Below are 25,210 nucleotides of genomic sequence, written 5' to 3'. Positions count from 1 at the left end.
CCATTGTAAACGTATTATGGGGCTTGGCTTTGATTTAGTTAACATCTTGTTCAGTGAAGAATACTTTCAGCAATGAGCAGGGGTTCTGGCTGAGGTGCCTAATCAAAATTTGAAGACTAATTTTTCTTAAATGATCAAACAAATTCAATGCACTAATCAAATAAAATTGGCTAATGTAAATTGGGATCGCTGTATGTGACATGAAGTCTAGATGGGATGCAACCTTAGAAAATTAGCCTGCATAAGCACCTGTTGTTGAATTGTATGGGTGCTTGATTTAGTTTGCACATTCCCTGCCATGTTTTGGTAGTGTATTATCCACCATATTAAGGGCAATTTGGAGGATCCTGCATCGGGTAGCCTCCAGCCTGATGGTGTGCGACATGTCAGTCCACGGCCTCCTCTACTGTCGCGATGAGGCCACGCTCAGGTTGGAGGAGAGACACTTTATATTCCATCTGGGCAGCCTCCAACCTGATGGCATGAACATCAATTTCTCGAACTTCTGGTAACTGGTCCCCACTTCTCCTTCACCGTTCTCCATTCCCAGTTCCCTCTTTCACCTTATCTCTTCCCCCTTCCCTTTCTTCCATGGCCTTCTGTCCTCTCCTATTAGATTCCACCCTTTTCCACCCCTTTATCACTTTCAACAATTGATTTCCCAGCTCTTTACTTCACCCCTCCCCCCTCCCAGTTTTACCTACCTACTATCTTGTACTTCTTCCTCTTGTCCCCCTCCTTCTTACTCTGACTTCTAATCTCTTTTTTCCCCATAAAGTGGGGATAAAGTGTCACGTCCCAGAGCATTGACGGTTTACTCCTTATCTTAGAAGCTGCTTGTCCTGCTGGGTTCCTTCAGTATTTTATGTGTATTACAACTTTAAGGGCAGTAGCGCATGATGCTTACATGTGCCAGTTTAATGAAGATTATGAATTAATTATAACTGAGTTGATATCAATACTTTTGGCAATGTACCTAATGCCATCTATTCAACTCACAGGATCAAGTGATTTGCAACAGTAGAATTTGCCCCTGTTTTTTTTTCTTCCTCCCCTCCTTCTTTGTCAATATCAATATCTTGTAGTGTTGCTGGTGGATAATCTTGCTAGTTGTTTTTTTTTAAAATGGTACCTGTAAATGTTGGTAGAAGTTCAACTTCTACAATTCATGGGCTGTGGTAGAAGTAAGAATGGACTGTTTCTTGGTATCAGCCAAGTCTTATTGACCCCGATGCTGGAAGGAGGGGGTGCACTGCTGTGACCAATTAACTATGTTCAGCTTGATAGTAATGACTGTCTGGAAATACTGCCACAGTCAGCAACACTAAACTTGCTCCAATGTATTCTCTGCCTCTGAAATTCATTCCATCCCATTCAATGAGGCTGCTGTACAGCACATTTGGTGTTAGTGGCACGGAATAACCCGGCTCCTAGTGGTTAGCAAATTCTTTTCCACTGCCTCAGCAAATACTTCAGAAATACTGTGTGCCTAATCCCACCAACAATCAGCTATGTTTTCTTGTAAGCTCCACAAGCCTCAAGAATGGTTTGAATAGTTATTTGGACATTATTACAGGCATTTTTTTTTTGGCAATGCAGCCCCAACAAGTGCAATGTACACACAGTGATCAATTTATTAGGTACCTTCCATACCTAATAAAGTGGTCTCTGATTGTGTGTCTGTGGGTTTCTACTACTGTAGCCTATCCACTTCAATGTTCGGCATGTTGTGTATTCAGAGAATCTTTTCAGTACATTAGTGTTGTACTGTGTAGTTATTTGAGTTACTGTGACCTTCCAGTCAGTTTGCTCCAATCTAGCCATTCTCTTCTGACTTCTCTCATTAACAAGGTGTTTTTGTCTGGAGGAACTGCCATTCACTGGATTTAAAAAAAATTCCCACCATTCTCTGTAAGGCTGTTATGCATGATATCCCTGGAGATCAGCTGTTTCTGAGATACTCAAATCACCTCATCTGGCACCAACAATCATTCCACAGTCAAAGTAAACTATATTTGATTTCTTCCCCATTCTGATGCTTGATCTGAACAACAACTGAGCCTCGTGACTATGTCTGCATGCTTTTATGTTGCCACATGGTTGGCTGGTTAGATATTTGCATTAACAAACAAATGTAGAAGTGTATCTAATGAAGTGGCCACTGAGTATATAATTTTTTTAAAACATTGCCAGTTAATACTTTTGTATTAGATATATTTTACTATCAACAGAATGGGCCAAAAATGGGCAATGTGGAACTTAATTAATCGTTGAACACTGCAATTCTTGTAAACAATTTGCAGGGGAGGTCGGCTTGGACTTCAGCCTGCAGATGGAATTGAAGTATGTTCCCAGGATTGGAAAATTATAGCTGTGGAGAAGTAGCTAGAGAGACTGAGGTTATTTTGAAATGCAGGAGACATAGGAGTGAATTAAGGTGTATAAAATAGGAGTGAATTGAGGCTTGGATAGAGTAAATTGGAAAGACAAATTACCCATGTCAACAGGGACAAGACTCAAGGGGGTATCGATTTATTTTAATTGGAATAGAGATGAGCTGAAATCTTGAAAGTGTGCGAGGAGTCTGAAACCTGCTGCTCAAGCCACAACACTTATAGTTTGATGCGAACTTGAGCCAGGACCTGCAAGTCTCAAGACTTGCTGTTGGGAATGAGCTCAAGGCTTGTTTTACTTTTTTGGCCTGTACATTGGACCAAATATTGTCCAGTGCCATAAAGATTTCTTGACTAAGTTCTTTGAATTATAAAGTTGAGGCCAAAATTTTTGTTGTCAGGTAAATATACTTCTTTGACTGCTGCATTTGAAGTCTGTAAATGCAATGCAATCTCTCTGATATTTTTTCCTTTTGAAATTTATTGCAGTAGTTCATTGGGTGTTCCAGTTGATCCAAGATAATTTGTGAAGTTTACCTGATGCATAACAGTTTTCTAGATTAACTATTATTTATTTCAAGAACCTATGCTCTAATTTATGAAAGCATCGTGTTAAAAATGCATTTTCCCTCCTCGATGGTTCAGTTAGCCTTAAGCCATCCGTCAAACAGAAGTTCTGAAAAAGTTTGAGGTGAGATCATAAAGCACAGCTGGAGGCAAAGCCCAGGTGTTTGATGGGGGTTGGAGATTAAAACTATTTCCACCTCTCCAAGCCTAACAAACTATCTGTGGCTATTAGCCCATGAAGGACAAAACCTGTTTAATTGCAAGCACATTTAACCATTAAAACAGTGACTGGACCAAATTCCTGGGTAGAATTCAATGACCTCCCAGTATTTTCTACATGTTGTTTGATGAGGTCTTTAATTGTTTGTGCACTTTGCTGGCTTCTAAAGCAATATTAGATACTTAATATTAGATAAGACTTGTTTTAATTGGACTTGTGACTGAATATTGCCCTTGTCCTCATACTTCAAGCTGTTTTCCTGGAAACAGACTCTCACTTGGGGTTTATTGTTGTAGATTAACAATTCTGCAACCGCAGTATTGATAAAATTTGGCACAACAAATTTTTTTTTTTATCCCCTTAAAGTTTGTCAGACTTAACAGCCTGTTGAATTGGAGCAACTGGGTACAAAACACTGAAGTAATTAAATCTGTTTTCAACTGCCTCCCACCACGTTTTCTTCATTTGCTTTTTACAAACCTGATGAAGTTACTACCATCCAATGCCCTGAGTCAAAGATTGGACTGTTTTGAAATCTCTAAATGAACAGCTGGCACTTTAAATCTTTCATTTTAGTTAACTTATTTCCTTGCTCATCTCCATTTTCTTCTGCAATACCTAATGCTGTACCATTAACATTTATAGTGCATTTCCATCAGAAGGAAAATAGAAGTTCATGACCTAACTTCTTGTCTTGTCCCCTTCGACTATGTAGCTCTGCCTTACAGATTCAAATTGGTTCGACAGCATTGTCCTGTATCTGAGTTTAAATGTAGCTGTGGAGTCAATGCTGCAGTGCAGTGCCATTATTAAATTAAAAGCCCATCTTAACCAATGTGGTCTAGAACCACTTGCATTATGAATTGGATTCTTTGGCCCATCAAAGACATTCAATTACAATTGTTCTTGATGGTGCTATGTCCTCTCACTGGAAATTACCCACTGGCTGGTGAAAAGTGCATCTAACCACAATAGAGGAGACAAATGGGGGATGAGCAAAAGAGGGTCTGAAAGACTTGTTTGATCTTTAGGAATGTTTGCAAAAAACGCTGCCTTTGACTTAGCAAAGTTCTACCATTTAGCCTGTCACCTGTATGCGTTGAGGACAAATCTGGAGCTGGAGTCCCTAGGGCAGTCTGACATTGCCGACAACTCTTGCAACATCACTGGTGCCAAGCTGTATCGGCCCTGGCCCTTCTCTTGGACAACATCGGTGGCATGGAGAGGGGAGATTCGCTGCATAGGCAACTGCTGGTCTCCCATACAACCCTGCTCAGGCCTGCGCCCTTAAGAGGGCGCAGATCCATGGTCTCACAAGACTAACGGATGCCACACTGTATGCATTGCACAATGGAAATTGCTAATTGGTAACTGGTGCATCTTTTGGCAGGTTTTCAAATTCTCCTAGATCCTTTCTGGGGCAAAATATATGGAGGTGTTAACATCAGTCATAGATACATAGCCTGTGGATGTTATGAATAAATGTGTGGCCTATCTCAGTACAACATAAAGATGACTAGACTAATCCAGTACGTTGAGCCACCAACCCAGATTATGTACTATGCAGTTAGTGTGCTTTTCCCTAGTCACTGTACATTGACTTCATCCCACTCCTTTCCCAGCTGCCCACCTGCCAATCGATGTTCTGATACACAGACCTTGGACAGCTTGCTTTATGTCACCAGTTTAATGTAGGTCACCTTGAAAACTATTTCTAGGTTTTGCAGGATATGTAAACTATATTTGTTTTTGATGGGCTCCCAGAATGCACATCAAACAATAAATGTTCATTTTAAGCTGTTTCAAATAGCATGTTTATTATAAATTGAATTGAATTAATCTTTTGTTTAGGTACCTTATCAGCTAATGATAACATTACTTGATCTTGTAATAGATTGTGTAAATACATTTCTAGCAATGTGTATTTGCACTGTGATTGGTTGAAGTAGAGGACTGGAAATTAAGAATTTGCAGATTAACCACGAATAGGGGTGATTGTAACCAATAAACAAACCACAAAAGTCATTTGATTAAAGATTTTCATCACGTTCACTGATAAAACTCAATACCAGCAAAGAATGTCAGAAATTGGAATATATATTAATTTACCTTGTAACAATGATGTAGATCATTTCAAGTTGCTCACTGACCATGTGCTTGTAGGGATGCTCTGGTCACTGGTGTGAAAAGTAACTGTGAACCTTTTGTTGTTATTACCTTAGCTGCATCTTGCTGGCTAAGGTATTTCACAGCTATACAGAAAGCGATTCGTTCAAAGGTTCATTTTTATCAAAGTATAGAACTCTGAAATTCTTCTTCTCTAGACAGTCACAAAGCCAAGAACAAAAAGAATGGCAGAATGATCATCAACCCCAAAACCCTCCTCTCCGCACAAAAAAATGAACAAAATCAGAACAGGCACATTGAATAGTCCCCCGCCCCCCCCACAAATCCCCCTTCCTCGCACACAAAAAAGCAAGAAAGAATGAAAGATCAGGCAAAAAACACAGAATACAAAACTGCCATAAGACTGGAAAAAAAAAACTACAGTCCAAGTCCACATCCAAAACACAAAATATCTAAGCAACATTCTATCTCTCCATAGCAGAGCGATCTCACCATTGATAAAAAGGAAATCTACCCTCTTTGGTAGCAGAGCGATATCCCCCAGCAATTGAAAAGGCAGGTAGCCAGCATTTCAGTCTCCCTTGTCACTTTAATTGGCGAACAAATGGAGGCTTTAATTGGAAGATGGAGTTGAATATCAGTTCACAGCCTTCCTGCCACAAGGTTCCGGCACGCTGCCTCTACTTCCTGGAATCCCCTTGGGGATTGCAGAGGACTGAAACACCCAAACGATATCCAAACTCCAAGTAACACACCCAAAATGCTGGTGGAATGCAGCAGGCCAGGCAGCATCTACAGGGAGAAGCGCTGTCAACGTTTTGGGCTGAGACACTTCGTCAGGCCATGCAACAATGGGGGGAAAAATGACAGCCAGTGAAGTCAGTCCACCCACCCCGCATCACCAGCTGTCAAGTATTTGGGAATTCAGAATGTTCCTGACATCGTGAGAGGTCCAACTATTTAAAAAATCAGTATTTTTAATAAGTCATTCAATTATACTAGAATTGTTTTCTATAATACATAATTATTTAAAAGGTAAATTAATCTTGTCCCTTGCAGCCACTCTCTTTACACACGACTTGGTGCCTAAGCATAGCACCAATGTCGTATTTAAGTTTGCTGACAATATCACAGTCGCTGGCTGTATCAAAGGTGGTGATGAGGCAGCATAATGGAGGGAGATTGAAATTCTGGCATAATGGTGCCAGAACAACCTCTTACTCAATGTCAGCAAGACTAAGGAGCTGATTATTGACTTCAGGAAGAGAAAGCTGGACGTCTATGAGCCTGTTCTCATCAGGGGATCAAAGATGGAGAAGATCAGCACTTTAAATTCCTTGGTGTTATCAGTTCAGAGGTCCTGTCCTGAGCCCAGTATGTAAATACAATTACGAAGAAAGTATAGCAGGGCCTCTGCTTCCTTAGAAGTTTGTGAAAATTCAGCATGTCATCTAATACTTTGACAAACTTCTATAGACGTGTGGTGGAGAGTATATTGATGGGTTGCATTGCTGCCTTCTATGGAAACACCAATGTGCTTGAACAGAAAATTGTACAAAATGTAGTAGATACAGCCGTCCATCATGGATAAACCCTCTCCACCATTGAATATATCTACATGAAACGCTGATGCAGGAAAGCCTCCACCAGCCAAGCCGTGCTCTCTGCACAATGTTGCCATTAGGAAGAAAGTACAGGAGCCTCTCTACTAGGTTCAGGACCAGTTATTACCCCTCAACCATCAGACTGTTCAACCAGTGCAGACGTGGGGAGAACCTCATTCTTCTTCAAATGCCTTTTCACTGAACTGTTCCCACAACCTATCGACTGACTCCCAAGGACTCTTCATCTAATGTTCTCGGTATTTATTGTTTGTTTGTTTATTTATTTATTTTTCTCCTTTGTACTTACACAGTTTGTTGTCAGTTGGTCATTAGTTGTTTCCTGTCCTGTTGGGTCCTGTTCATTGATTCTCTTATGGTTCTTGGATTTACTGAGAATGCCTGCAAGAAAACGAATCTCAGGATTGTACATGGTGACATACTATAAATGTACTTTGATAATAAATTTAATTTGACCTTTGATATTTTCAGATCTTAGAATTTGAGCTTTATTATAATGGATACATTTATTTTATGTACCCTGATAGAAAAATAATATTTACTTCAAATGTCTTTGCACATATGAGTACAGAGTTTTAGAACTATTAATGTCTGTGTATCCTTTTCCAATTACATTGTAGTCTACTTTATTAACAAACATTTTTATTAAATTGTTTCTCAATGTCTGTATTTTTCAGATTCTTCTAATTCTGCGTATTAATGCTGTTAATCTAAATACAAATTTGCTTAACAGAATCTCTCCCTAGTTACGAATTTAACTCTAGTTGTTTCTGTTAAATTAAAGTTAGTAGATTATGATGGATACTGTTGGAACTACATTGGATTTGTGTTTTAAACTATGAAGTCCAAGCTGATTGATTATGATTAATTTTCCAGATGACTTTAGTACCTGATGTTCATTCGCTTCAGTCTGAGATTGGATGTAGTAGTCAGCATGGCCTGCAAGGAGAACCTGCTGGCAATGAGAACCATTGCACGTTTGCTGTTAAAGGGTTTTTGTACTAACAAGCAAGCTGAGTTAGTTTACTAGATGTAGATATTACCCTGTAGCTATTGGCTGATGTGGCCATTTCACCTCATATTTAGCCTGGCTTCAGATTGCTGCAGTTGTGTTCCTGAGGAGTATTATTCTTAAAGCTAAACAAGAACAGAGTGTACATACTGAGTGATGACAAAAATATTCCAATGTAATCCAGCTATTTGGGGCCTGTGTGGCTTGCTCTTTATGGTGACTTTGAACATTTTTAGACCAAGTATTCCACAGTAGGGTAGTGACTGCTCCAATGGCACTGCCTCTAGCAGAGGCTTTGCAACGTTGTAATACTGTGTAATTGGAAAGGGTTTAAACTATTTTTGCATTATGCATGATAGGGAGACTTGTCACTGAAGTACTTCAAGCTGTGGTTTGCTGGTCTGGGAATAAGGGAACCTTTATTAACAGCCACACCACTTGGGCTAAGCATGCATGTTGAAATTAGGGTGGTTGTGAATAGACCTCATTGTATTGTGATGTTTTGTTCATCAAAGATGATTAAACAAAACCCAGCAGTTGACAAGTAGATTGCATGTTTTCAGTAAAGTACTTTCCAAAAATTGACAAATTAAAGCTTTGGTTACTGCAGCTTCACAGAACTTAATTAATGTCATTGCAGATAATGTTAACTCTTGTATTGCTGGGTGATAAATGGGTGGCAGGCAGTTGGCTGCACATCTAACACCTTGTTTTTTAAAAAAAATAGGGTTGCAGTTGATGGAAAGGAAATTAGATGTTGCAAATTTGGGTATCTTCAAGCTATCACTTCATTGCTAGAGGAAGGTAACACTTGAACACTAACCAGTGATGTGTGTGCGTGCGCGCATGCTAACATCAAATGAGCAATGACTATTGTCTCGTCACTGGCAATGTACCAAAGCATCAAAGCTTATACAATTTTAGCATTTGGAGGAAGCGCCGTGGAACCACGTTCTAGCAGAAGTCACACCTTCAATTGTGGGGGAAAAAGAATAGTAAAGACATAATTATACATGGAACAACTGGAAGGATTAAAAGGAAGTCTTTCATTTCCTAGTTTTGAATCATTGACATATCTGACAATTTTCCTGGAATTCGATTGATTGCTGTCAGTATATTTCAGTTATCAATGTCATATGACCAAAACCATCAAAAGATTAACAATAATGTTTATTTTGGTTATAGGAGCATGTAGACCATGCAATGACACAGAGGTTCTTATGGCTGTCTGCACAAGTGATTTTGGTAAGTGACTTATATTCACTATTGTTTTGTTTCCTGCCCAGTTATTACCACTCACCTATATCTATGTCTTTTTAACAAACTGTTACAAAGAAAGCACAGCAGCACCTTTACTTCCTTAGGAGTTTGTGAAGATTTCACATGACATCTAAAGTGTGTGTGTGTGTGGTATATTGACTGGCTACATCATGGGGAAACACCAATGTCCTTGAACGGAAAAGCCTTTAAAAAGTAGTGCATATGGCCGAGTCCGTCACAGGTAAAGTTCTCCCCCGCTTTGAACACATCTACACAAGGTGTTGGTGCAAGAAAGCAGCATCCATCATCCTGGACCCCCACCGTCCAGGACATGCTCTCTTCTTGCTGCTGCTGCCAGCAGGAAGAAGGTACAGGAGCCTCAGGACTCGCACCACCAGGTTCAGGAACAGTTATTACCCCTCAACCATCAGGCTCTTAAACCAAATGGGATAACTTCATTCAACTTCACTTGCCCCATCGTTGAAATGTTCCCACGACCTACGAACTCACTTTCAAAGACTCTTCATCTCATGTTCTTGATACTTATTGGTTATTTATTTATTTATTAATTATTGTTATTTCTTCCTTTTTGTATTTGCACACTGGCTGAACACTCAAGTTTGTGCAGTCTTTCATTGATTCTATTATGGTTGTTATTCTATATGGATTTATTGAGTATGCCTGCAAGAAAATGAATCTCAGGGTTGCATAAGGTAACATATGTGCACTTTGATAATAAACTTACTTTGAACTTTGATGTACCTTTTTGTGGAGCTGGGTGTTTAGGATAAGGTGGTCTACGATTTAGTAAAAATAATGTATTTTCTCTTGTGTTCTCTGTTCCATGAGGAAGCACCAGAATTTGTTTTCCTATCCTGTCCAGGGGCGTAATATACTTGCCTTTTTTATTGTTGAAGTGGAAATCCCAATGAATGGTTCTGAGATAGATGTGGATTGCTTTTAATATTACAACATTAATTTATTTGAGTTTTAGTAAATTAACCCCAAAATGTAATAGCTTCTGACAAAAAGTAACCATATTTAGACTAAATTGTGAATATGAAGTACTTAATATCAAAGGAAATGGCTGCAATTGAAATGAACCAGAGTGAATATACGGCTGACACTTCTGGGATTTATGGAGAGAGTGCGGCATTATTAGTACCTCCTTCCTTGATTCACTTCTCGATCAATCCTACCAAAATGAATGACCTGCTTATTTGTCTCGCTGCTGTCTGTAGGCTTTTCTGTTGTCTATAGTAATGGTATTGCAAGAAATGACTCACTAAATTTTTCCTAACATGTAGGATACTTTAAGTTAGAGATGCCATATAAATACACTGCAGTAAATGAAAGAATTAGATATCATATCCCAGAGCATTTGAAATTACCTGAATGGAAACCTTCTTCAACAATTCGTGCATTGGAAGCTGCCAAAAACCTTTAGGCAAATTTCCTGTCCTAACCGAAACTTAAGAATTGTGTGCAGAATTTCAACTTGAGATTGATAATGGCTTGGATCAGATCGTGCTGTAGCGATGTGCTACACACAGCGGTACAGCGGTACAGTACCGACACGCAGTCGGTAAGTCGTTTCGAGACTAGTTTATTCAAAGTTCGTGGCGCTGGCATTTATTCCCCAGCGCCCGCCCTCTCCGGGTGGAAATGATGTCAGAGGTGGATTGCCAAAGTCTCCCCCCGCACGCTGCCAATTTGTGAGCCGGTTCGCCTGCGTAGAAAGTGGGTCGCCACATAACCCCTCCCCCCCCCTCCTCCAGAACCGGCGATACACCCCCCAATGTCCACAGTCTGGATCAGCCTCTGTTTGGGAGGTCTGCCTCTGCGCCGCGGTGCCTGAACCTTGACCGGCTGCGCCAACTCCATGTGGACTGGTTTGAGTCAGTCCACCATGAAAACCTCCTCTTCCCCCCAATGTCCAGAACGTACGTGGACCTGTTGTTGTTGATCACCTTGAACGGCCCCTCGTAGGGCCGCTGTAGCGGTGCCCGGTGTCCACCCCTTCGTACAAACACAAACTTACAGTTCTGCAGGTCTTTGGGTGCATGGGTCAGGGTCTGTCCGTGCTGTGAAGTCGGTACGGGGGCCAGGTTGCCGAGCCTCTCGTGTAGTCTGTCCAGGACTGCTGCGGGTTCTTCATTGGGGCTGGTATGAACTCTCCTGAGATGCCCAGGGGTGTGACGTACACCAACTCGGCCAACGAGGCATGCAGATCCTCTTTGGGTGCTATGCGAATTCCAAGCAGGACCCAGGGAAGCTCGTCCACCCAGTTAGGTCCTCTCAGGTGGGCCATGAGAGCCAACTTCAAGTGACGGTGGAAGCGTTCCACTAGTCTGTTTGACTGTGGGTGGTAGGCAGTGGTGTGGTGTAGCTGCGTTCCCAACAGGCTGGCCACAGCCGACCACAGACTGCAGGTGAACTGGGCGCCTCTGTCGGAGGTAATGTGGGCCGGAACCCCGAAGCGTGCTACCCAGGTTGCAATCAGTGCTCAGGCGCAGGAATTGGCAGATGTGTCGGTGAGCTGGACCGCCTCTGGCCACCTCGTGAACCAATCTACCATAGTTAGGAGCTACCGCGCTCCTCGGGACACTGGTAGGGGGCCCACGATATCCACATGAATGTGGTCGAACCTCCGGTGGGTGGGTTCGAACTGCTGCGGCGGGGCTTTAGTGTGCCGCTGCACCTTGGCTGTTTGGCACTGCGTGCACGTCCTGGCCCATTCACTGACCTGCTTGCGAAGTCCATGCCACGCAAACTTGCTGGAGACCAGCCGGACGGTTGTCCTGATAGATGGGTGCGCCAAACTGTGTATGGATTCGAAAACTCGCCGCCTCCAGGCTGCTGGAATGATGGGGCGAGGTTGGCCGATAGCCACGTCACACAGGAGGGTCCTATCACCTGGGCCTCCGAGAAAGTCCTGCAGCTGCAAACCCGAGACTGTGGTCCTGTAGCTGGGCATCTCATCGTCTGCCTGCTGTGCCTCCGCCACTGCTGCATAGTCCACCCCCAGGGACAGGGCCTGGACAGCTGGTCTGGAGAGTGCGTCCGCCACGACGTTGTCCTTTCCCGAGACATGCTGGATGGCCGTCGTGTACTCAGAGATGCAGGACAGATGTCACTGCTGGCGAGCCGACCAGGGATCAGACACCTTCGTGAACGCGAAGGTCAACGGTTTGTGGTCTGTGAATGCGGTGAACGGCCTGCCTTCTAAGAAGTACCTGTAATGCTGGATTGCCAGATACAGTGCCAACAGCTCCAGGTCGAAAGCACTGTACTTGAGTTCGGGTGGTCATAGGTGCTTGCTGAAGAACACCAGCACCCCTCGATGAGCTGCTCCAGCACCCCACCAACTGCTGTGTTGGATGCGTCCACCGTGAGTGTGGTCAGAACATCCGTTCTGGGGCGCACCAGCATCGCAGCATCTGCCAAGGCTTCCTTGGCTTTAACGAAAGCGGCCACGGCCTCCTCGTCCCAAGTAATGTCCTTGCCTTTACCTGACATCAGGGTGTACAAAGGGCGCATGATGCGGGCTGCTGAGGGGAGGAAACAGTAGTAGAAGCTCACCATACCAACGAACTCCTGCAGGCCTTTGACTGTGTTGGGCCGGGCAACGTGGCAGATCACGTCTACCTTGGCAGGCAGAGGTGTTGCCCCGTCTTTGGTAATCCTGTGGCCCAGGAAGTCGATGGTATCAAGACCAAACTGGCATTTGGCTGGGTTAATCGTGAGGCCGAAATCACTCAGGCAGGAGTAGAGCTGGTGGAGGTGGGACAGATGCTCCTGGCGACTAGTGCTGACTATGAGGATGTCATCCAAATAGATGAACGCAAAGTCCAGGTCGCGTCCCACTGCATCCATTAGCGGCTGGAACGTCTGTGCGGCATTCTTCAGGCTGAACGGCATTTGGAGGAACTCGAACAGGCCGAATGGGGTGATGAGTGCTGTTTTGGGGATGTCTTCAGGGTGCACCGGGATTTGATGGTATCCCCGGACGAGGTCTACTTTGGAAAAGATTCTTACACCGTGCAGGTTTGCTGCAAAGTCCTTTATGTGCGGCACGGGGTAGCGGTCTGGAGTTGTAGCCTTGTTCAGTCTGCTGTAGTCGCCGCATGGTCTCCAACCCCCAGCTGCTTTGGGCACCATGTATGGGGGGGGGGGGGGAGGCCCATGGGCTGTTGGACCTCCGTACGATCCCCAATTCCTCCATCCTCTTGAACTCCTCCTTTGCCAGGCTGAGCTTTTCCGGGGGAGCCTTCGTGCGCGGGCGTGGAGGGGTGGTCTCTGGGTCGGGATGTGGTGCTGTACCCCGTGTCTGGGCATGGCTGCCGTGAACTGCGGTGCCAGAATCGATGGAAAGTCCACCAGGATTCTGGTGAATTCATTGTCCGACAGCGTGATGGAGTCCAGGTGTGGGGCTGGCAACTTGGCTTCACCCAGGGAGAACGTCTGGAAAGTCTCGGCATGTACCAGTCTTTTCCCTTGCAAGTCGACCAGCAGGCTGTGAGCTTGCAAGAAGTCCGCCCCCAGGAGTGGTTGGGCCACCGCGGCCAGTGTCAAGTCCCACGTGAACCGGCTGGCGCCGAACTGCAGCTGCACTGTGCGGGTGCCATAGGTCTGTATAGTGCTGCCGTTTGCGGCCCTCAGGGTGGGTCCTGGCTTCCTGTTGTGGGTGTTGTACTCCATCGGGGGCAAGACGCTGATCTCCGCTCCGGTGTCGACCAAGAAGTGGCGTCCCAACTGTTTGACCCAGACGTACAAGTGGCTGTCCTGGTGGCCAGCCGCCATAGTCATTAGCGGCAACTGGCCCTGGCCCTTGTAGGGCGGGTGACAACGGTGGGCTTTTGTGCCCCACCACTGTTCCCTGGCCTCCACACTCCTGCCTCTGTGTTGTGTGCACCCCCCACTGCCGGGCCTGGTCTGGTCTGCTTTTGGGCTCGTGGCCTGGTAATCTGTCCGATGGATGCCCTGCTCTCCCTTTTGGCTTTCCACAGCACATCTACCAGGGCCACCACCTTCTGGGGGTTGCTGAAATTTGCGTCGGCCAGCAGCAGATGTATGTCCTTGGGCAGTTGCTCTAGGAACGCTTGCTCGAACATGAGGCAGGGCTTGTGCCCGTCAGCCAGGACCAGCATCTCATTCATCAATGCTGACGGCAGCCTGTCTCCCAAGCCATCCAGGTGAAGCAGGCGGGCACCCCGCTCATGCCATGAGAGGTCAAAGGTCCCAATGAGCAGTGCTTTGAATGCTTCATATTTGCCCTCTTCTGGGGGCAACTGTATGAAATTCACAACCTGGGTGGTCATCTCCTGGTCAAGGGCGCTCACCATGTGATAGTAACGCGTGGAATCAGAGGATATCTGCGGAATCTGGAACTGGGCTTCTGCTTGGCTAAACCACACACGTGGTCGCAGCGTCCAGAAAGTTGGCAGTTTTAGCGAAACTGCGTGAACAGATGAAGAGTCGGTCATCTTTGGTCCAAATCCAGTTTGGACCGTCGGGGTCACCAATGTAGCGATGTGCTACACACAGCGCTGAAATAACGACACACAGTCAGTAAGTCGTTTCGAGACTAGTTTATTCAAACTTCGCGGCACTGGCATTTAATCCCCAGTGCCCGCCCTCTCTGGGTGGAAATGACGTCAGAGGTGCATTATCAAAGTCACCCCCCGCGCGCTGGCTATTTGTGAGCCGGTTCGCCTGCGCAGAAAGTGGGTCGCCACAGTGCTAGGTTTTTCAGTGCTGATAGATTTTATCTTAAATATGTTGAATGCTTACCTTGCTGGTTGTTTATTTATTATTTTTTTATTGACCCTTTGAGCCACACCACCCAGCAACCCCTGATTTAGCTCTATCCTAATCATAGGATAATTTACAATGAACAATTAACCTACGAACTGGAATGTCTTTGGATCGTGGGAGAAAACCAGAGTACTTGGAGGAAAGGAAACCAACCTGGTTATGTGGAGAAAACACAAACTCCCTACAGGCAGTGGCAGGAATTGAACCCAAGTCATTGGTACTGTAAAACATTGTGCTAACCACCTTGTTCCTGCTTCTCCATGTCTGTGCACAAGCACTGGTGATGCTGGGAGTGCATTATGGCAGTAAGTGACTTGTTATCATGGTGCTGGCATATTCCTACAGTAACGTTGTACTACAACAACCACCTGGTGGTTCAGTTGTATTAGGATTGCTATAGCAGTGTACAATGCAACCATTATTTATTTCAGACCCCTTTATAGTGCTTTGCCTTTGCTAGTGATTATTCCCACCACCAATCCGCTCACTGCTTAGTCAACAATTGTTATTTTGGCCAACATTCTCTTCCAATGTCCCTGACTCTCTACCCTGAACCCTTTCCTATCACCAAATATACCGGTCATTGCATCCTGAGACACCTGTTTCCAACTTAATTTTCTTCTTCAGACTCACCCAGTCTGTGTCCTAGCTAATACCTTGCACCAGCTCTACTTTCTGCAATGGAGGAGGTTGAGAGCAAAACGCTATTCTGGGTCTTACTTGTACTAGGCATGGTCAGGGATTTCTGGTCATCATAGAGGGCGTCATGTATGAAAGAACATTACTCCCAACTGCCAAGCTGGAACTGACTTCCCACAGAAGTTTGCTTTCACAGACTATTGTAGAAAACCTGCAATCCTTGGGCAGTGAGTCTTTAGATCATCTTTAAACCCCTCACCATGGAACTTAGCAAGTTTCTTTAGAAAGAGTTTTGGTCACAAATTTAGCTCCAGCATGTTGCCAGAAATTAATGCAGCACAGGAAGTCATTCACTTCATCATACAAGTTGAGAAGGACCTGGTTTAAGTGAAAGGCCACTGACCTGATATGTTGTTTCCTTCCACAGATCCTGCCTGACCCGCTGAGTATTTCTAGCACTCTCTGCTTTTCATTGAGATTTCCAGAACCTGCAGTTTTTCAAAGACAAGTAAATTTATTACCAAAGTATATATACGTATACTATCTTGAAATTAATTTTCTTGCAGGCATTTATAGGAAAATAAGGAAATGCAATAGAAGTTATGAAAGCTATGCACGAACAATGTCTGACATGCAACCGTTGTGCAAAAGAAAACAAATTGTGCAAAAAAATACTGAGAACATGAATTGTAGAGTCCTAAGGCTCCTTATCCCCTGCTCACTGGTAGTAGTGAAAAGATTGATTGGCCTGGATGGTGGGGATACTTGATGAAGGCTGCTTGCTTATGGTAGTGCTTCCTGTAAATGTGTTCAGTGGTGGGTAGGGCATTGCCTTTGGTGCATTGGGTTGTATCCAGGAATAGACTTTTCCATTCTCAGACATTGGTTTTTCTATACCAGGCTGTGATGCACCTGTCAGGATACTCTATACAAGTTTGTCAAAGTTTATGTGACATGCCGAATCTATCCAAACTTTTAAGAAAGTAAGTTTTTTTCTCTCTTCTGTCAAGAAACAAATTAGCACACAGTCTGCACTAGGACAGTTCTGGGAAAGAGCACTGGGTACTTAAGCCTCACTTGGGAATAAACAGGGTTCCTAGTTGTTCCTTAAAATGCCAAATGATAAAATTTGATTCATTAACATTTAGAGAGTGAAACTTGCTTCTAGATGGAGTGGTTGAAGCACATAGCACAGATACTTTTAAGATGAAGCTGGTGAGGTCAGTGAGAAAAGGATAAAGATCTGCTGACTGAGCTAGATAAAGCAAGGCAAAAGCCCTTTATCAGCCACAAGAGGCTGCAGATGATGGGATCTGGAGCAACAAACAATTTTATGGGAGAAACAGCAGGTTGAGGAAAATTTTGGGGAGGAAAGGAATTGTCAACAATTCAGGTCAAAACTCTGAATCAGGAGAAGGGGAGATGTCCAGTATGAAGAATCTCCTTAGTCCATCAATCACCTGTCTCACCACTTCCCTGGCCAGCTCCCCACTCCACCCTCAGTCCTGTTGTAGGGTTTCAACCCAAATCATCAGCAATTTCTTTTCCCCCAGGGATGCTACTCAACCTGCTGAATTTCTCAAGCAGATTGCTGTTTCTTTGTGATTTGCAGTCTAGGCGTAGATCTGGGGCAAACAACCTGTGGTGCTGCTGACGAACATGAGAAAATCTGTAGATGCTGAAAATCCAAGCGACACAAACAAACTGCTGGAGAAATTCAGCAGTCAGGAGCATCTTTGGAAAACAGTACAGTCAACATTTCAGGCTGAGACCCTTCTTCAGGACTGCTGATTAGTTTAAACCATAAAGTGCTATACTGTTACCAGAATGAAGATCACGATAGGTAAATGGTAAAAATAAAGGAATGAATGATCGGCCTAGGGGCAGAGGTAAATCGTCATAGTCGGGAGACTAAAACCTTACATAAGAGAAGGCAGGCAGGACTTCTGTGGTTGAAGAAGGTAAGTCGATTCTAGGCACTCTTAATTCCCACCCTGAGCATTGGTCCAAATTCCTCCACTGCCTGTGAATAAGTTGCCCACAAGCCATTTAATATTAGGTATTGTTAAAGGAAGTAGGATTGTGGTTAAAATCCAAGTTGGCAAACACAATTGAACTATCTGTGTTACTAAAGACTGGAATTAACTAAATAACATTCACACAGCATTGCCATGTTATTCAGAAATTAGTTGCTGGTGAAGGGTGGGTTAATGACAACTCTTGTACGAACTGAGAACTGGTGTAAAAGATTCATGGCCTTAACATCTAGCCTGAGGTGTAATTGGCAAGCTCCAGCTTCTGCTACTCTGCTGTGAGCCCTCATGGTCTGCTGAAAGTAAATGGCCAGTGAGCCATTTATGCTTGCATGGTTGGCTAATACCATGATTTGTAGGCCTTAAATGTACCTCAGGTCAAAGGGGATATGGCTGCTACCCCGCCCACAACACCCACTCTGATGAGCTTTTGTTCTGAAGTAGTTCTCAGTGCATGTGCTAGTTTTTTTTTTGAGTTGAGTCTGGCTGAGAGTTCAAAGAGAAAATCAAAATTATATCGCATCATTTTGACAGTAGTTTAAATTGTTTTTTGAAAGGCAGGCTTAAAAATAGGAACCAATCTTTACAGAATCATGTATTTAACAAGAAACTGACCGGCCTCCTCGGTTGCTTCCTGAGTTGCTGCTTTGAGCAACTTGGGAAAAAAAACTATGAGGAGGCTTGTTGCCATGGTTTCTCCACACTAGGTTAAGCCTTAGCACTTTGGAGTTTGCGGTTTGAAACCATAATTAATCCAGTAGGTAACCTGTAAGGGGAAAGAGGCTATGTCCATTGCAACTTAGTTATAATGTGTATTAAATGAAATATACTCCTGTGGGAGTTTGTAGGATAACATTTGGATTGTTTAATTGGTTCTGGTCTTTTGTCAGTTTTGTTGGCTGCCAAGGCAATACAACAGTGTAAATTTGAAACCTTACTAAAATATGCAAATAATCCATTATTCATCTCAAAGTCATGCTGATCAAAGTCTTGAAGATGACACATTTTAAGTTAATTGATGGATGATGATGTCTGCTGGTCGACAGTGATTTTACTTCAACTTGATTCTTAAATTTAAGCAATTTTAATATTATAATTGCATAAGTAGATGTCCAACTTCTATAGGACATTTTTATAGATCTGTTGAAAGATTCGTGGCTTCATAATATCAATCATTATGTGAAAAGTCAATTCTAGGTCTTGATGGTTGCATTTGAATGTTTCACACACTGTTCTCTACAGGTATTTGTCCCATTATAATTAAGGTTACAGGACAGAACTGCAGGGAATCTCTGTTCAACTTAAAATCCCTGGAGAAAGAATGGTTTTATATATACCAATTGTAGTAAACTTTATTGTGCAGTGAACTGTGACTTATTTAGCTTTCATAACAGGCATGCAAACAGCACAGCTCCATTTTATCTTGAATAAATATCCTGTTTAAATATGTTGGCACTGCAGTGGGATTCCCATTAGAGTACTAGTGTAAACCCAGCTAAAGTTTGCTCATTTATGGAGGACTGAGCTCACAGTGTAATTACCATTTCACTCCACACTGACACAGACCCTGAAGACGCTCTTTATTATTGTTCACTACTGTTTCCGGCCATTTCTCATTGGATTTAATGGTACATTCTCAAAAGCAGCTTACATCAAAATTGACATTTAATTGCCTGAATTAGTTAGACACTAATTTAATAACTGTTCAAAAGGACTTGTTTCTTCCCCGTTTCTTTCAAATAGTTGAGTTTGGCTTACAAGAAGTTTAATTGTACTGCTTGTGTTCCCAACTTTGTTTCATGCCATGGACCAAAACCATTACACGAGGGGTCTGTGGACACAAGGTTGGAAACCCCTGATTTAAAGCACTTTCAAAAAATTAGATGTAAGCCTGATTACAGAAATTGCAGTCTGATTATGAAACATAACTTTAAATATTTCCCCACCAATTATCATGTTTACTTCCTTTCTCTATGTCCCAAGTAACTTGTGCGAGGGGTCATTCTTCATGTGTAAGGCGGTGACTATCAACAGCCAATTTCACTAATAGGACTTCCATGCAAATGAATGCTGTTGAGCAGAAATGTTGCCTCTGCAACCTCCTTACTGGGATGCATTATCTCTAAGCAGGTGTCTGCTTTTCTTTAAGTTTAAACCAGAAATCAATGTATTGGCTATTAGTGCACCTAGAAGGTATTTTCTGACTGAGCCATGGGAAATCAATGGAATATTTTAAGACCATAAGACCATAATACATAGGAGCTAACTTAGGCTATTTGGCCCATCAGTCTTCTTTGCCATTCCATCTTGGCTGATTTAGACAATAGACAATAGGAGCAGAAGTAGACCATTCGGCCCCTCGAGTCTGCACCGCCATTCTGAGATCATGGCTGATCATTCACTATCAATACCCAGTCCCTGCCTTGTCCCCATATCCCTTGATTCCCCTATCCATCAGATATCTATCCAGCTCCTTCTTGAAAGCATCCAGAGAATTGGCCTCCACCGTCTTCCGAGGCAGTGCATTCCACACCTCCACAACTCTCTGGGAGAAGAAGCTCTTCCTCAACTCTGTTTTAAATAACTGACCTCTTATTCTCAATCCATGCCCTCTGGTACTGGACTCTCCCAACATCTGGAACATATTTCCTGCCTCAATCCTATCAAATCCTTTAATTATCTTAAACGTTTCAATCAGATCCCCTCTCAATCTCCTCAATTCCAGCGTGTACAAGCCCAATCTCTCCAATCTCTCTGCGTAAGACAGCCCTGCCATCCCAGGAATCAACCTAGTGAATCTACGCTGCACTTCCTCAATTGCCAGAATGTCCTTCCTTAAACCTGGAGACCAAAACTGTCCACAATATTCCAGGTGTGGTCTCACCAGGGCCTTGTACAAATGCAAAAGAACATCCTTGCTCTTGTATTCAATTCCCCTTGTAACAAAGGCCAACATTCCATTTGCCCTCTTCACTGCCTGTTGCACTTGCTCATTCACCTTCATTGACTGGTGAACTAAGACTCCTAGGTCTCTTTGCATTTCTCCCTTACCTAACTCGACACCGTTCAGACAATACTCTGCCCTCTTGTTCCAGCTTCCAAAGTGGATAACTTCACATTTATTCACATTGAATGACATCTGCCAAGTATCTGCCCACTCACTCAGCCTATCCAAGTCTCCCTGTATTCTCCTAACGTCCTCTTCGCATGTCACACTGCCACCCAGTTTAGTATCATCAGCAAACTTGCTGATATAGTTTTCAATGCCCTCATCTAAATCATTGACATAAATCGTAAAGAGCTGTGGTCCCAATACAGAGCCCTGTGGTACCCCACTAGTCACCTCCAGCCAGTCTGAGAAACACCCATTCACTGCTACCCTTTGCTTTCTATCTGCCAACCAGTTTTCTATCCATGTTGAAACCCTGCCCCCAATGCCATGAGCTCTGATTTTACTCACCAATCTCCTATGTGGCACCTTATCGAATGCCTTCTGAAAATCTAGGTACACAACATCTACTGGCTTACCCTCATCTAACATCCTTGTTACACCCTCAAAAAACTCCAACAGATTAGTCAAGCTTTATTAGTCAAGATTTATTACCTCTCTCAACCCTATGCTCCACAGAACCTTTGATGCCCTTACAAACCAAGAGCTTATCAACCTCAATTCAAATATACCCAATGATTTGGTCTCTGCAGCCATCTGTGCATTGAATTTGACAAATTGACCATCCTCTGTCTAAAGAAGTTACTCCTTGTCATTCGCTATATTATTGACAGAGTAAATGCAAGTTTTCTTGTTGTTTAGTTGCCCCTTCATCTCAAGCTGAAGTTTTGAGACCCCTCCATTCAAAATCCTAATGTCTAGTCACTGCAAGTTTGATGATCTTATCTTGATTATTGATTTGGACATTTCAAGAGATGTAAGGGATTTGGGCAAAGTGAAGTCTCTGCTGTTTTGTGCTTGCTGGAAGTTTGCTAATGGGTGGAGCTCCTCTGTTGTTAGCACCCTTCTTTACCAATCCCCTCTTCAGTATACTGAACACGGTTTTCAGTAATGGCTGAGCACCAAACACCAGAAAGACCAGTACCCAATGGGCATAAATGCCCGAGGCTCCCAGAGTCCCATCTCCTCCTGAGTGTATGAGATTAGGGATTTCCAGTGTATTTCAGTTTCAAATGATTAGTTTTAAATGCTGCTGGAGACTGTGGGCAAAATGGCTTCTTCCTGTTATGTAATTAACTCCACGATTGTAAGACATACTTACCTTCCTTCAAAGTCTTTACTCGATGTCGTAATAACTCATTGCAGAATTGTTTAGTAAAAACACATTTCACTGTATATTTCAATGTACATATGACAAGTAAAGTGAATCTTTTAAAAATGCTGTTCAAAGACACAATATGTGGAATATGTACAGCTCTATCAAATTTTACTGATTTCACACACACTGGATATCAAAAGATTTTATTATAGAATGTACAGTACATACATACAATTTTTGTCACATGCTTTTATTGTCTGAAGGTTAATGTTTCCAAAAACAATAAAAACCTGATGCTTTTTATTTTAGGAGGTCTTCACAAACACAACTGTGTAGATCTTGTTTGTGCAATAGTGTAAAATGATGACTGACTGTTAACAAGTCATTGTACCACTCCCTAATTTTTTTTCATTCTCGTCATTCAGGAGTGAGATAAGATAGATCAAGGATAAGTAGAAATGATTCTAAGGTTGACCTACTCCACTGAATTTCAGTTCAGATCAATGTGATGGACTTTGTCTTCTGTCTTAGGCATTTGTGTGTACTGTTTGCAAAAATGCTGATGTTTCCCTTTATTTCTCCAGTGGTGCGAGGTCATATCCGGAGTGTGATTCACGACAGAGAACACCAGGAATCCGTTGTAAACGTGGGCACCACCAAAATTTATAGACAGAAGTACACGCTCTTCCACCCGATAGGGAAGTATGGAAAATCGTTTGGGGAAGTGAGGACATTCTTGAAGTGTGGTGTCAAGCAAGGAGTTGGGAGTTTCATTTTCACTGGCCACATCCACTTTGGAGAGGCGTGGCTTGGGTGTGCACCGCGTTACAAAGATTTTAAGAGGATTTATGAAGCAGCCAAAGAAACACACGAGAATCAATGTGAGATTGAATCTGACTGAAACTGCTGTGTGGCTATTGGCAGGAAAGGCTGGTGAAACATATGCCACTGCTGCGATACGGTACGTGAGAAATCATGTTGTGAAGGAATCCCTGAAAGGATTTTGGAGGATTGATTCATTGTCCAGTGAAAACGTCAGTGACTGTACTGCTAACCTCGTTGTGCAAGGCAACTGTGGGACTGATTAATTGTCTAATGCAACAATTGTTATTACAGAGCAAGCTTGTGTGTGAAGGACACTTGGAAAGGAAGGGGAGTGGTTTATTGCCCCTTGTGAACAATTAAGAACATGCACTCAGTTTCACTTTGTGAAAGGCCTTTTTGGTTAAATAATAAATATGTAAAATAGTTTCATATCAGGACATCGCCTTTTTGCAGGGCAAGTGTATTCCACAATAAAATTGATTTCTCAAATGATACAACTGGTTCAATATCCTAGTAGAACATTCCAAACATAATGTATGGTATATAGATCACATGGCTCCATGTAGGTGCTTATGAAGATCTTTTAACCAAAATTAAACAGCGCTCTCAATAGAGGTTATTGACACAAGATCAATGACTGATGTTCTGCCACATGACTAGTCCAAGTAAACATTCTGGGTCATTCAACTGAATTGAAGTCAACTGATTACTCAACTGAATTCAACTGATAACTTTGTATATTTTTGTTATTTATGATGCAATTCATTGCAACTTAAGGAGACCACAGTGAAAATTGGAGTGTTTGTTATTTCTGGCACATACAATCCAAATACTGAACATATAAGCATGGTCGCAAAAACCTGTAAGTATTTACACTTGCTAGTTTCCATACTCTTGTTGAAACTACACTCTTATGCACAAGCTCCCTTATTACCCCATGATCTCTGCTGGGTGCCATGGTAGCGTAGCGGTTAACATGATGCTATTACGGCTTGGGGCGTTGGAGTTCAATTCTGGTATCCTCTGTAAAGAATCTCTGTGCATTTTCCCCGAGGAATGAGTGGGTTTCCCCAGGCTCTCCAGTTTCTTCCCACAGTCCAAAGATGTACTGGTTGGGCTAATTGCTCATTATAAATTGTTCTAGGATAGGATAGAGTAAAATCGGGGTTGTCTGAGTCGCTGGGGGCAAGTCCAGCTTGAAGGACTGGAAAGGCCCATTCTGCGCCGTATCTCAAAAAAATAATTGGCTTTCCATTCAGCCTATTTAAGAATTTAGATTTGAATGTCTTTATAATCTTTGCACTGTTCTAAGTCTTCTTTGCTTTTCCTTTGAATGAAATAGTAATCTACTGTTTCACAAGCAAGATGCCAGAGCATTTATTACAAGAAACTGAACATGTTGAAGAATGTTGCTCTGGAAGCAAAGCTCCATTTGTGGAATTTGGAAAAATATGGGGCAAGTTACATACGTAAATATCTGGAGCTTTAAGTGGGCTGCTACTAAACATAAAACCCACCAATAATGTTAATACATAGTGCTACAACTTTTAAAATCCAATCTGAATAGGGCAACACTTGATCAAAACTCAGTTGAAGAGTAATCAAAGTGAACAAAATCTTCACTCGGCTTCTATTTCTTTGTCTTTTAAGTGTCTTGTCATGGGATGGTGGTATTGGCAATTCTGTTTCTATAGAATATTTGCTTCAATGCCATTAATCAGTGGCCTTAGTTATGTTTGTGTATCTACAACTAGTGTGAGTGTACATAATGTAAATATTTGTTTAAAAAGTCCTAAATTCAACGGATGAAAAAATGGAGAACTTTTGAATCTATGTATAAATATGGGCTAGAGTTTTGTGTTATTTTTTAAAGAAGGCCTTTTTACTTTACAAAAGTCTATTAAAATCTTAAGTTGATTTACACTCTTGTCCTTGGAATTATTTATCAGTATTATGGACTTTGTGGCTGTTTTTCCCATGGTTGATTATATATTTCTGGATGTTTTCAGGGGGCTAAAATGGACAATGTACAAATAACTGTGGTTCCTTTGGGTATGTGCAAGACTTCAGTCAAAGTTAAAATCAAATTTATTACCAAAGTATGTGTATATGACCATATACAACCCTGTGATTCTTTTTCTTGCAGGCATACTCAATAACTCCATTATAGAATAATAATCAAAATAGAATCAATGAAAGACTGCACCAACTTGTGCATTCAACCAGTGTGCAAAAGTCACAAACTGTGCAAATACAAAAAGAGCAATAATAATAATAAATACATAAACAATAAATATTGAGAACATGAGATGAAGAGTCCTTGAAAATGAGGCTGTAGGTTGTGGGAACATTTCAATGTTGGGGCTAATGAAGCTGAGAGAAGTTATCTCCTTTTGTTCATGAGCCTGATTCTGGAGGGGTAGTAGC

The 25,210-nt window shown here is 42.6% G+C and overlaps 1 protein-coding gene across 1 annotated transcript in view; it reads left to right on the top strand.

Annotated features, from left to right (window-relative positions):
- The window catches only part of metrn (meteorin, glial cell differentiation regulator), a 43,539-nt gene extending 18,833 nt beyond the window's left edge, over positions 1 to 24,706 (top strand). Inside the window, exons 3-4 of the mRNA XM_059979599.1 lie at positions 9,127 to 9,186; positions 22,543 to 24,706. Coding sequence (XP_059835582.1) covers positions 9,127 to 9,186; positions 22,543 to 22,859 — 377 coding nt within the window. The 3' untranslated portion in view covers positions 22,860 to 24,706. The remainder of the gene's footprint in view (positions 1 to 9,126; positions 9,187 to 22,542) is intronic.
- Positions 24,707 to 25,210: the final 504 nt, after the last annotated feature.

The sequence above is a fragment of the Hypanus sabinus genome, chromosome 9, assembly GCF_030144855.1.
Source record: "Hypanus sabinus isolate sHypSab1 chromosome 9, sHypSab1.hap1, whole genome shotgun sequence".
Classification (NCBI taxonomy): Eukaryota; Metazoa; Chordata; class Chondrichthyes; order Myliobatiformes; family Dasyatidae; genus Hypanus; species Hypanus sabinus.
Note: the sequence above shows the minus strand (reverse complement) of the source record. Positions and strands in the feature narration are given on the sequence as shown.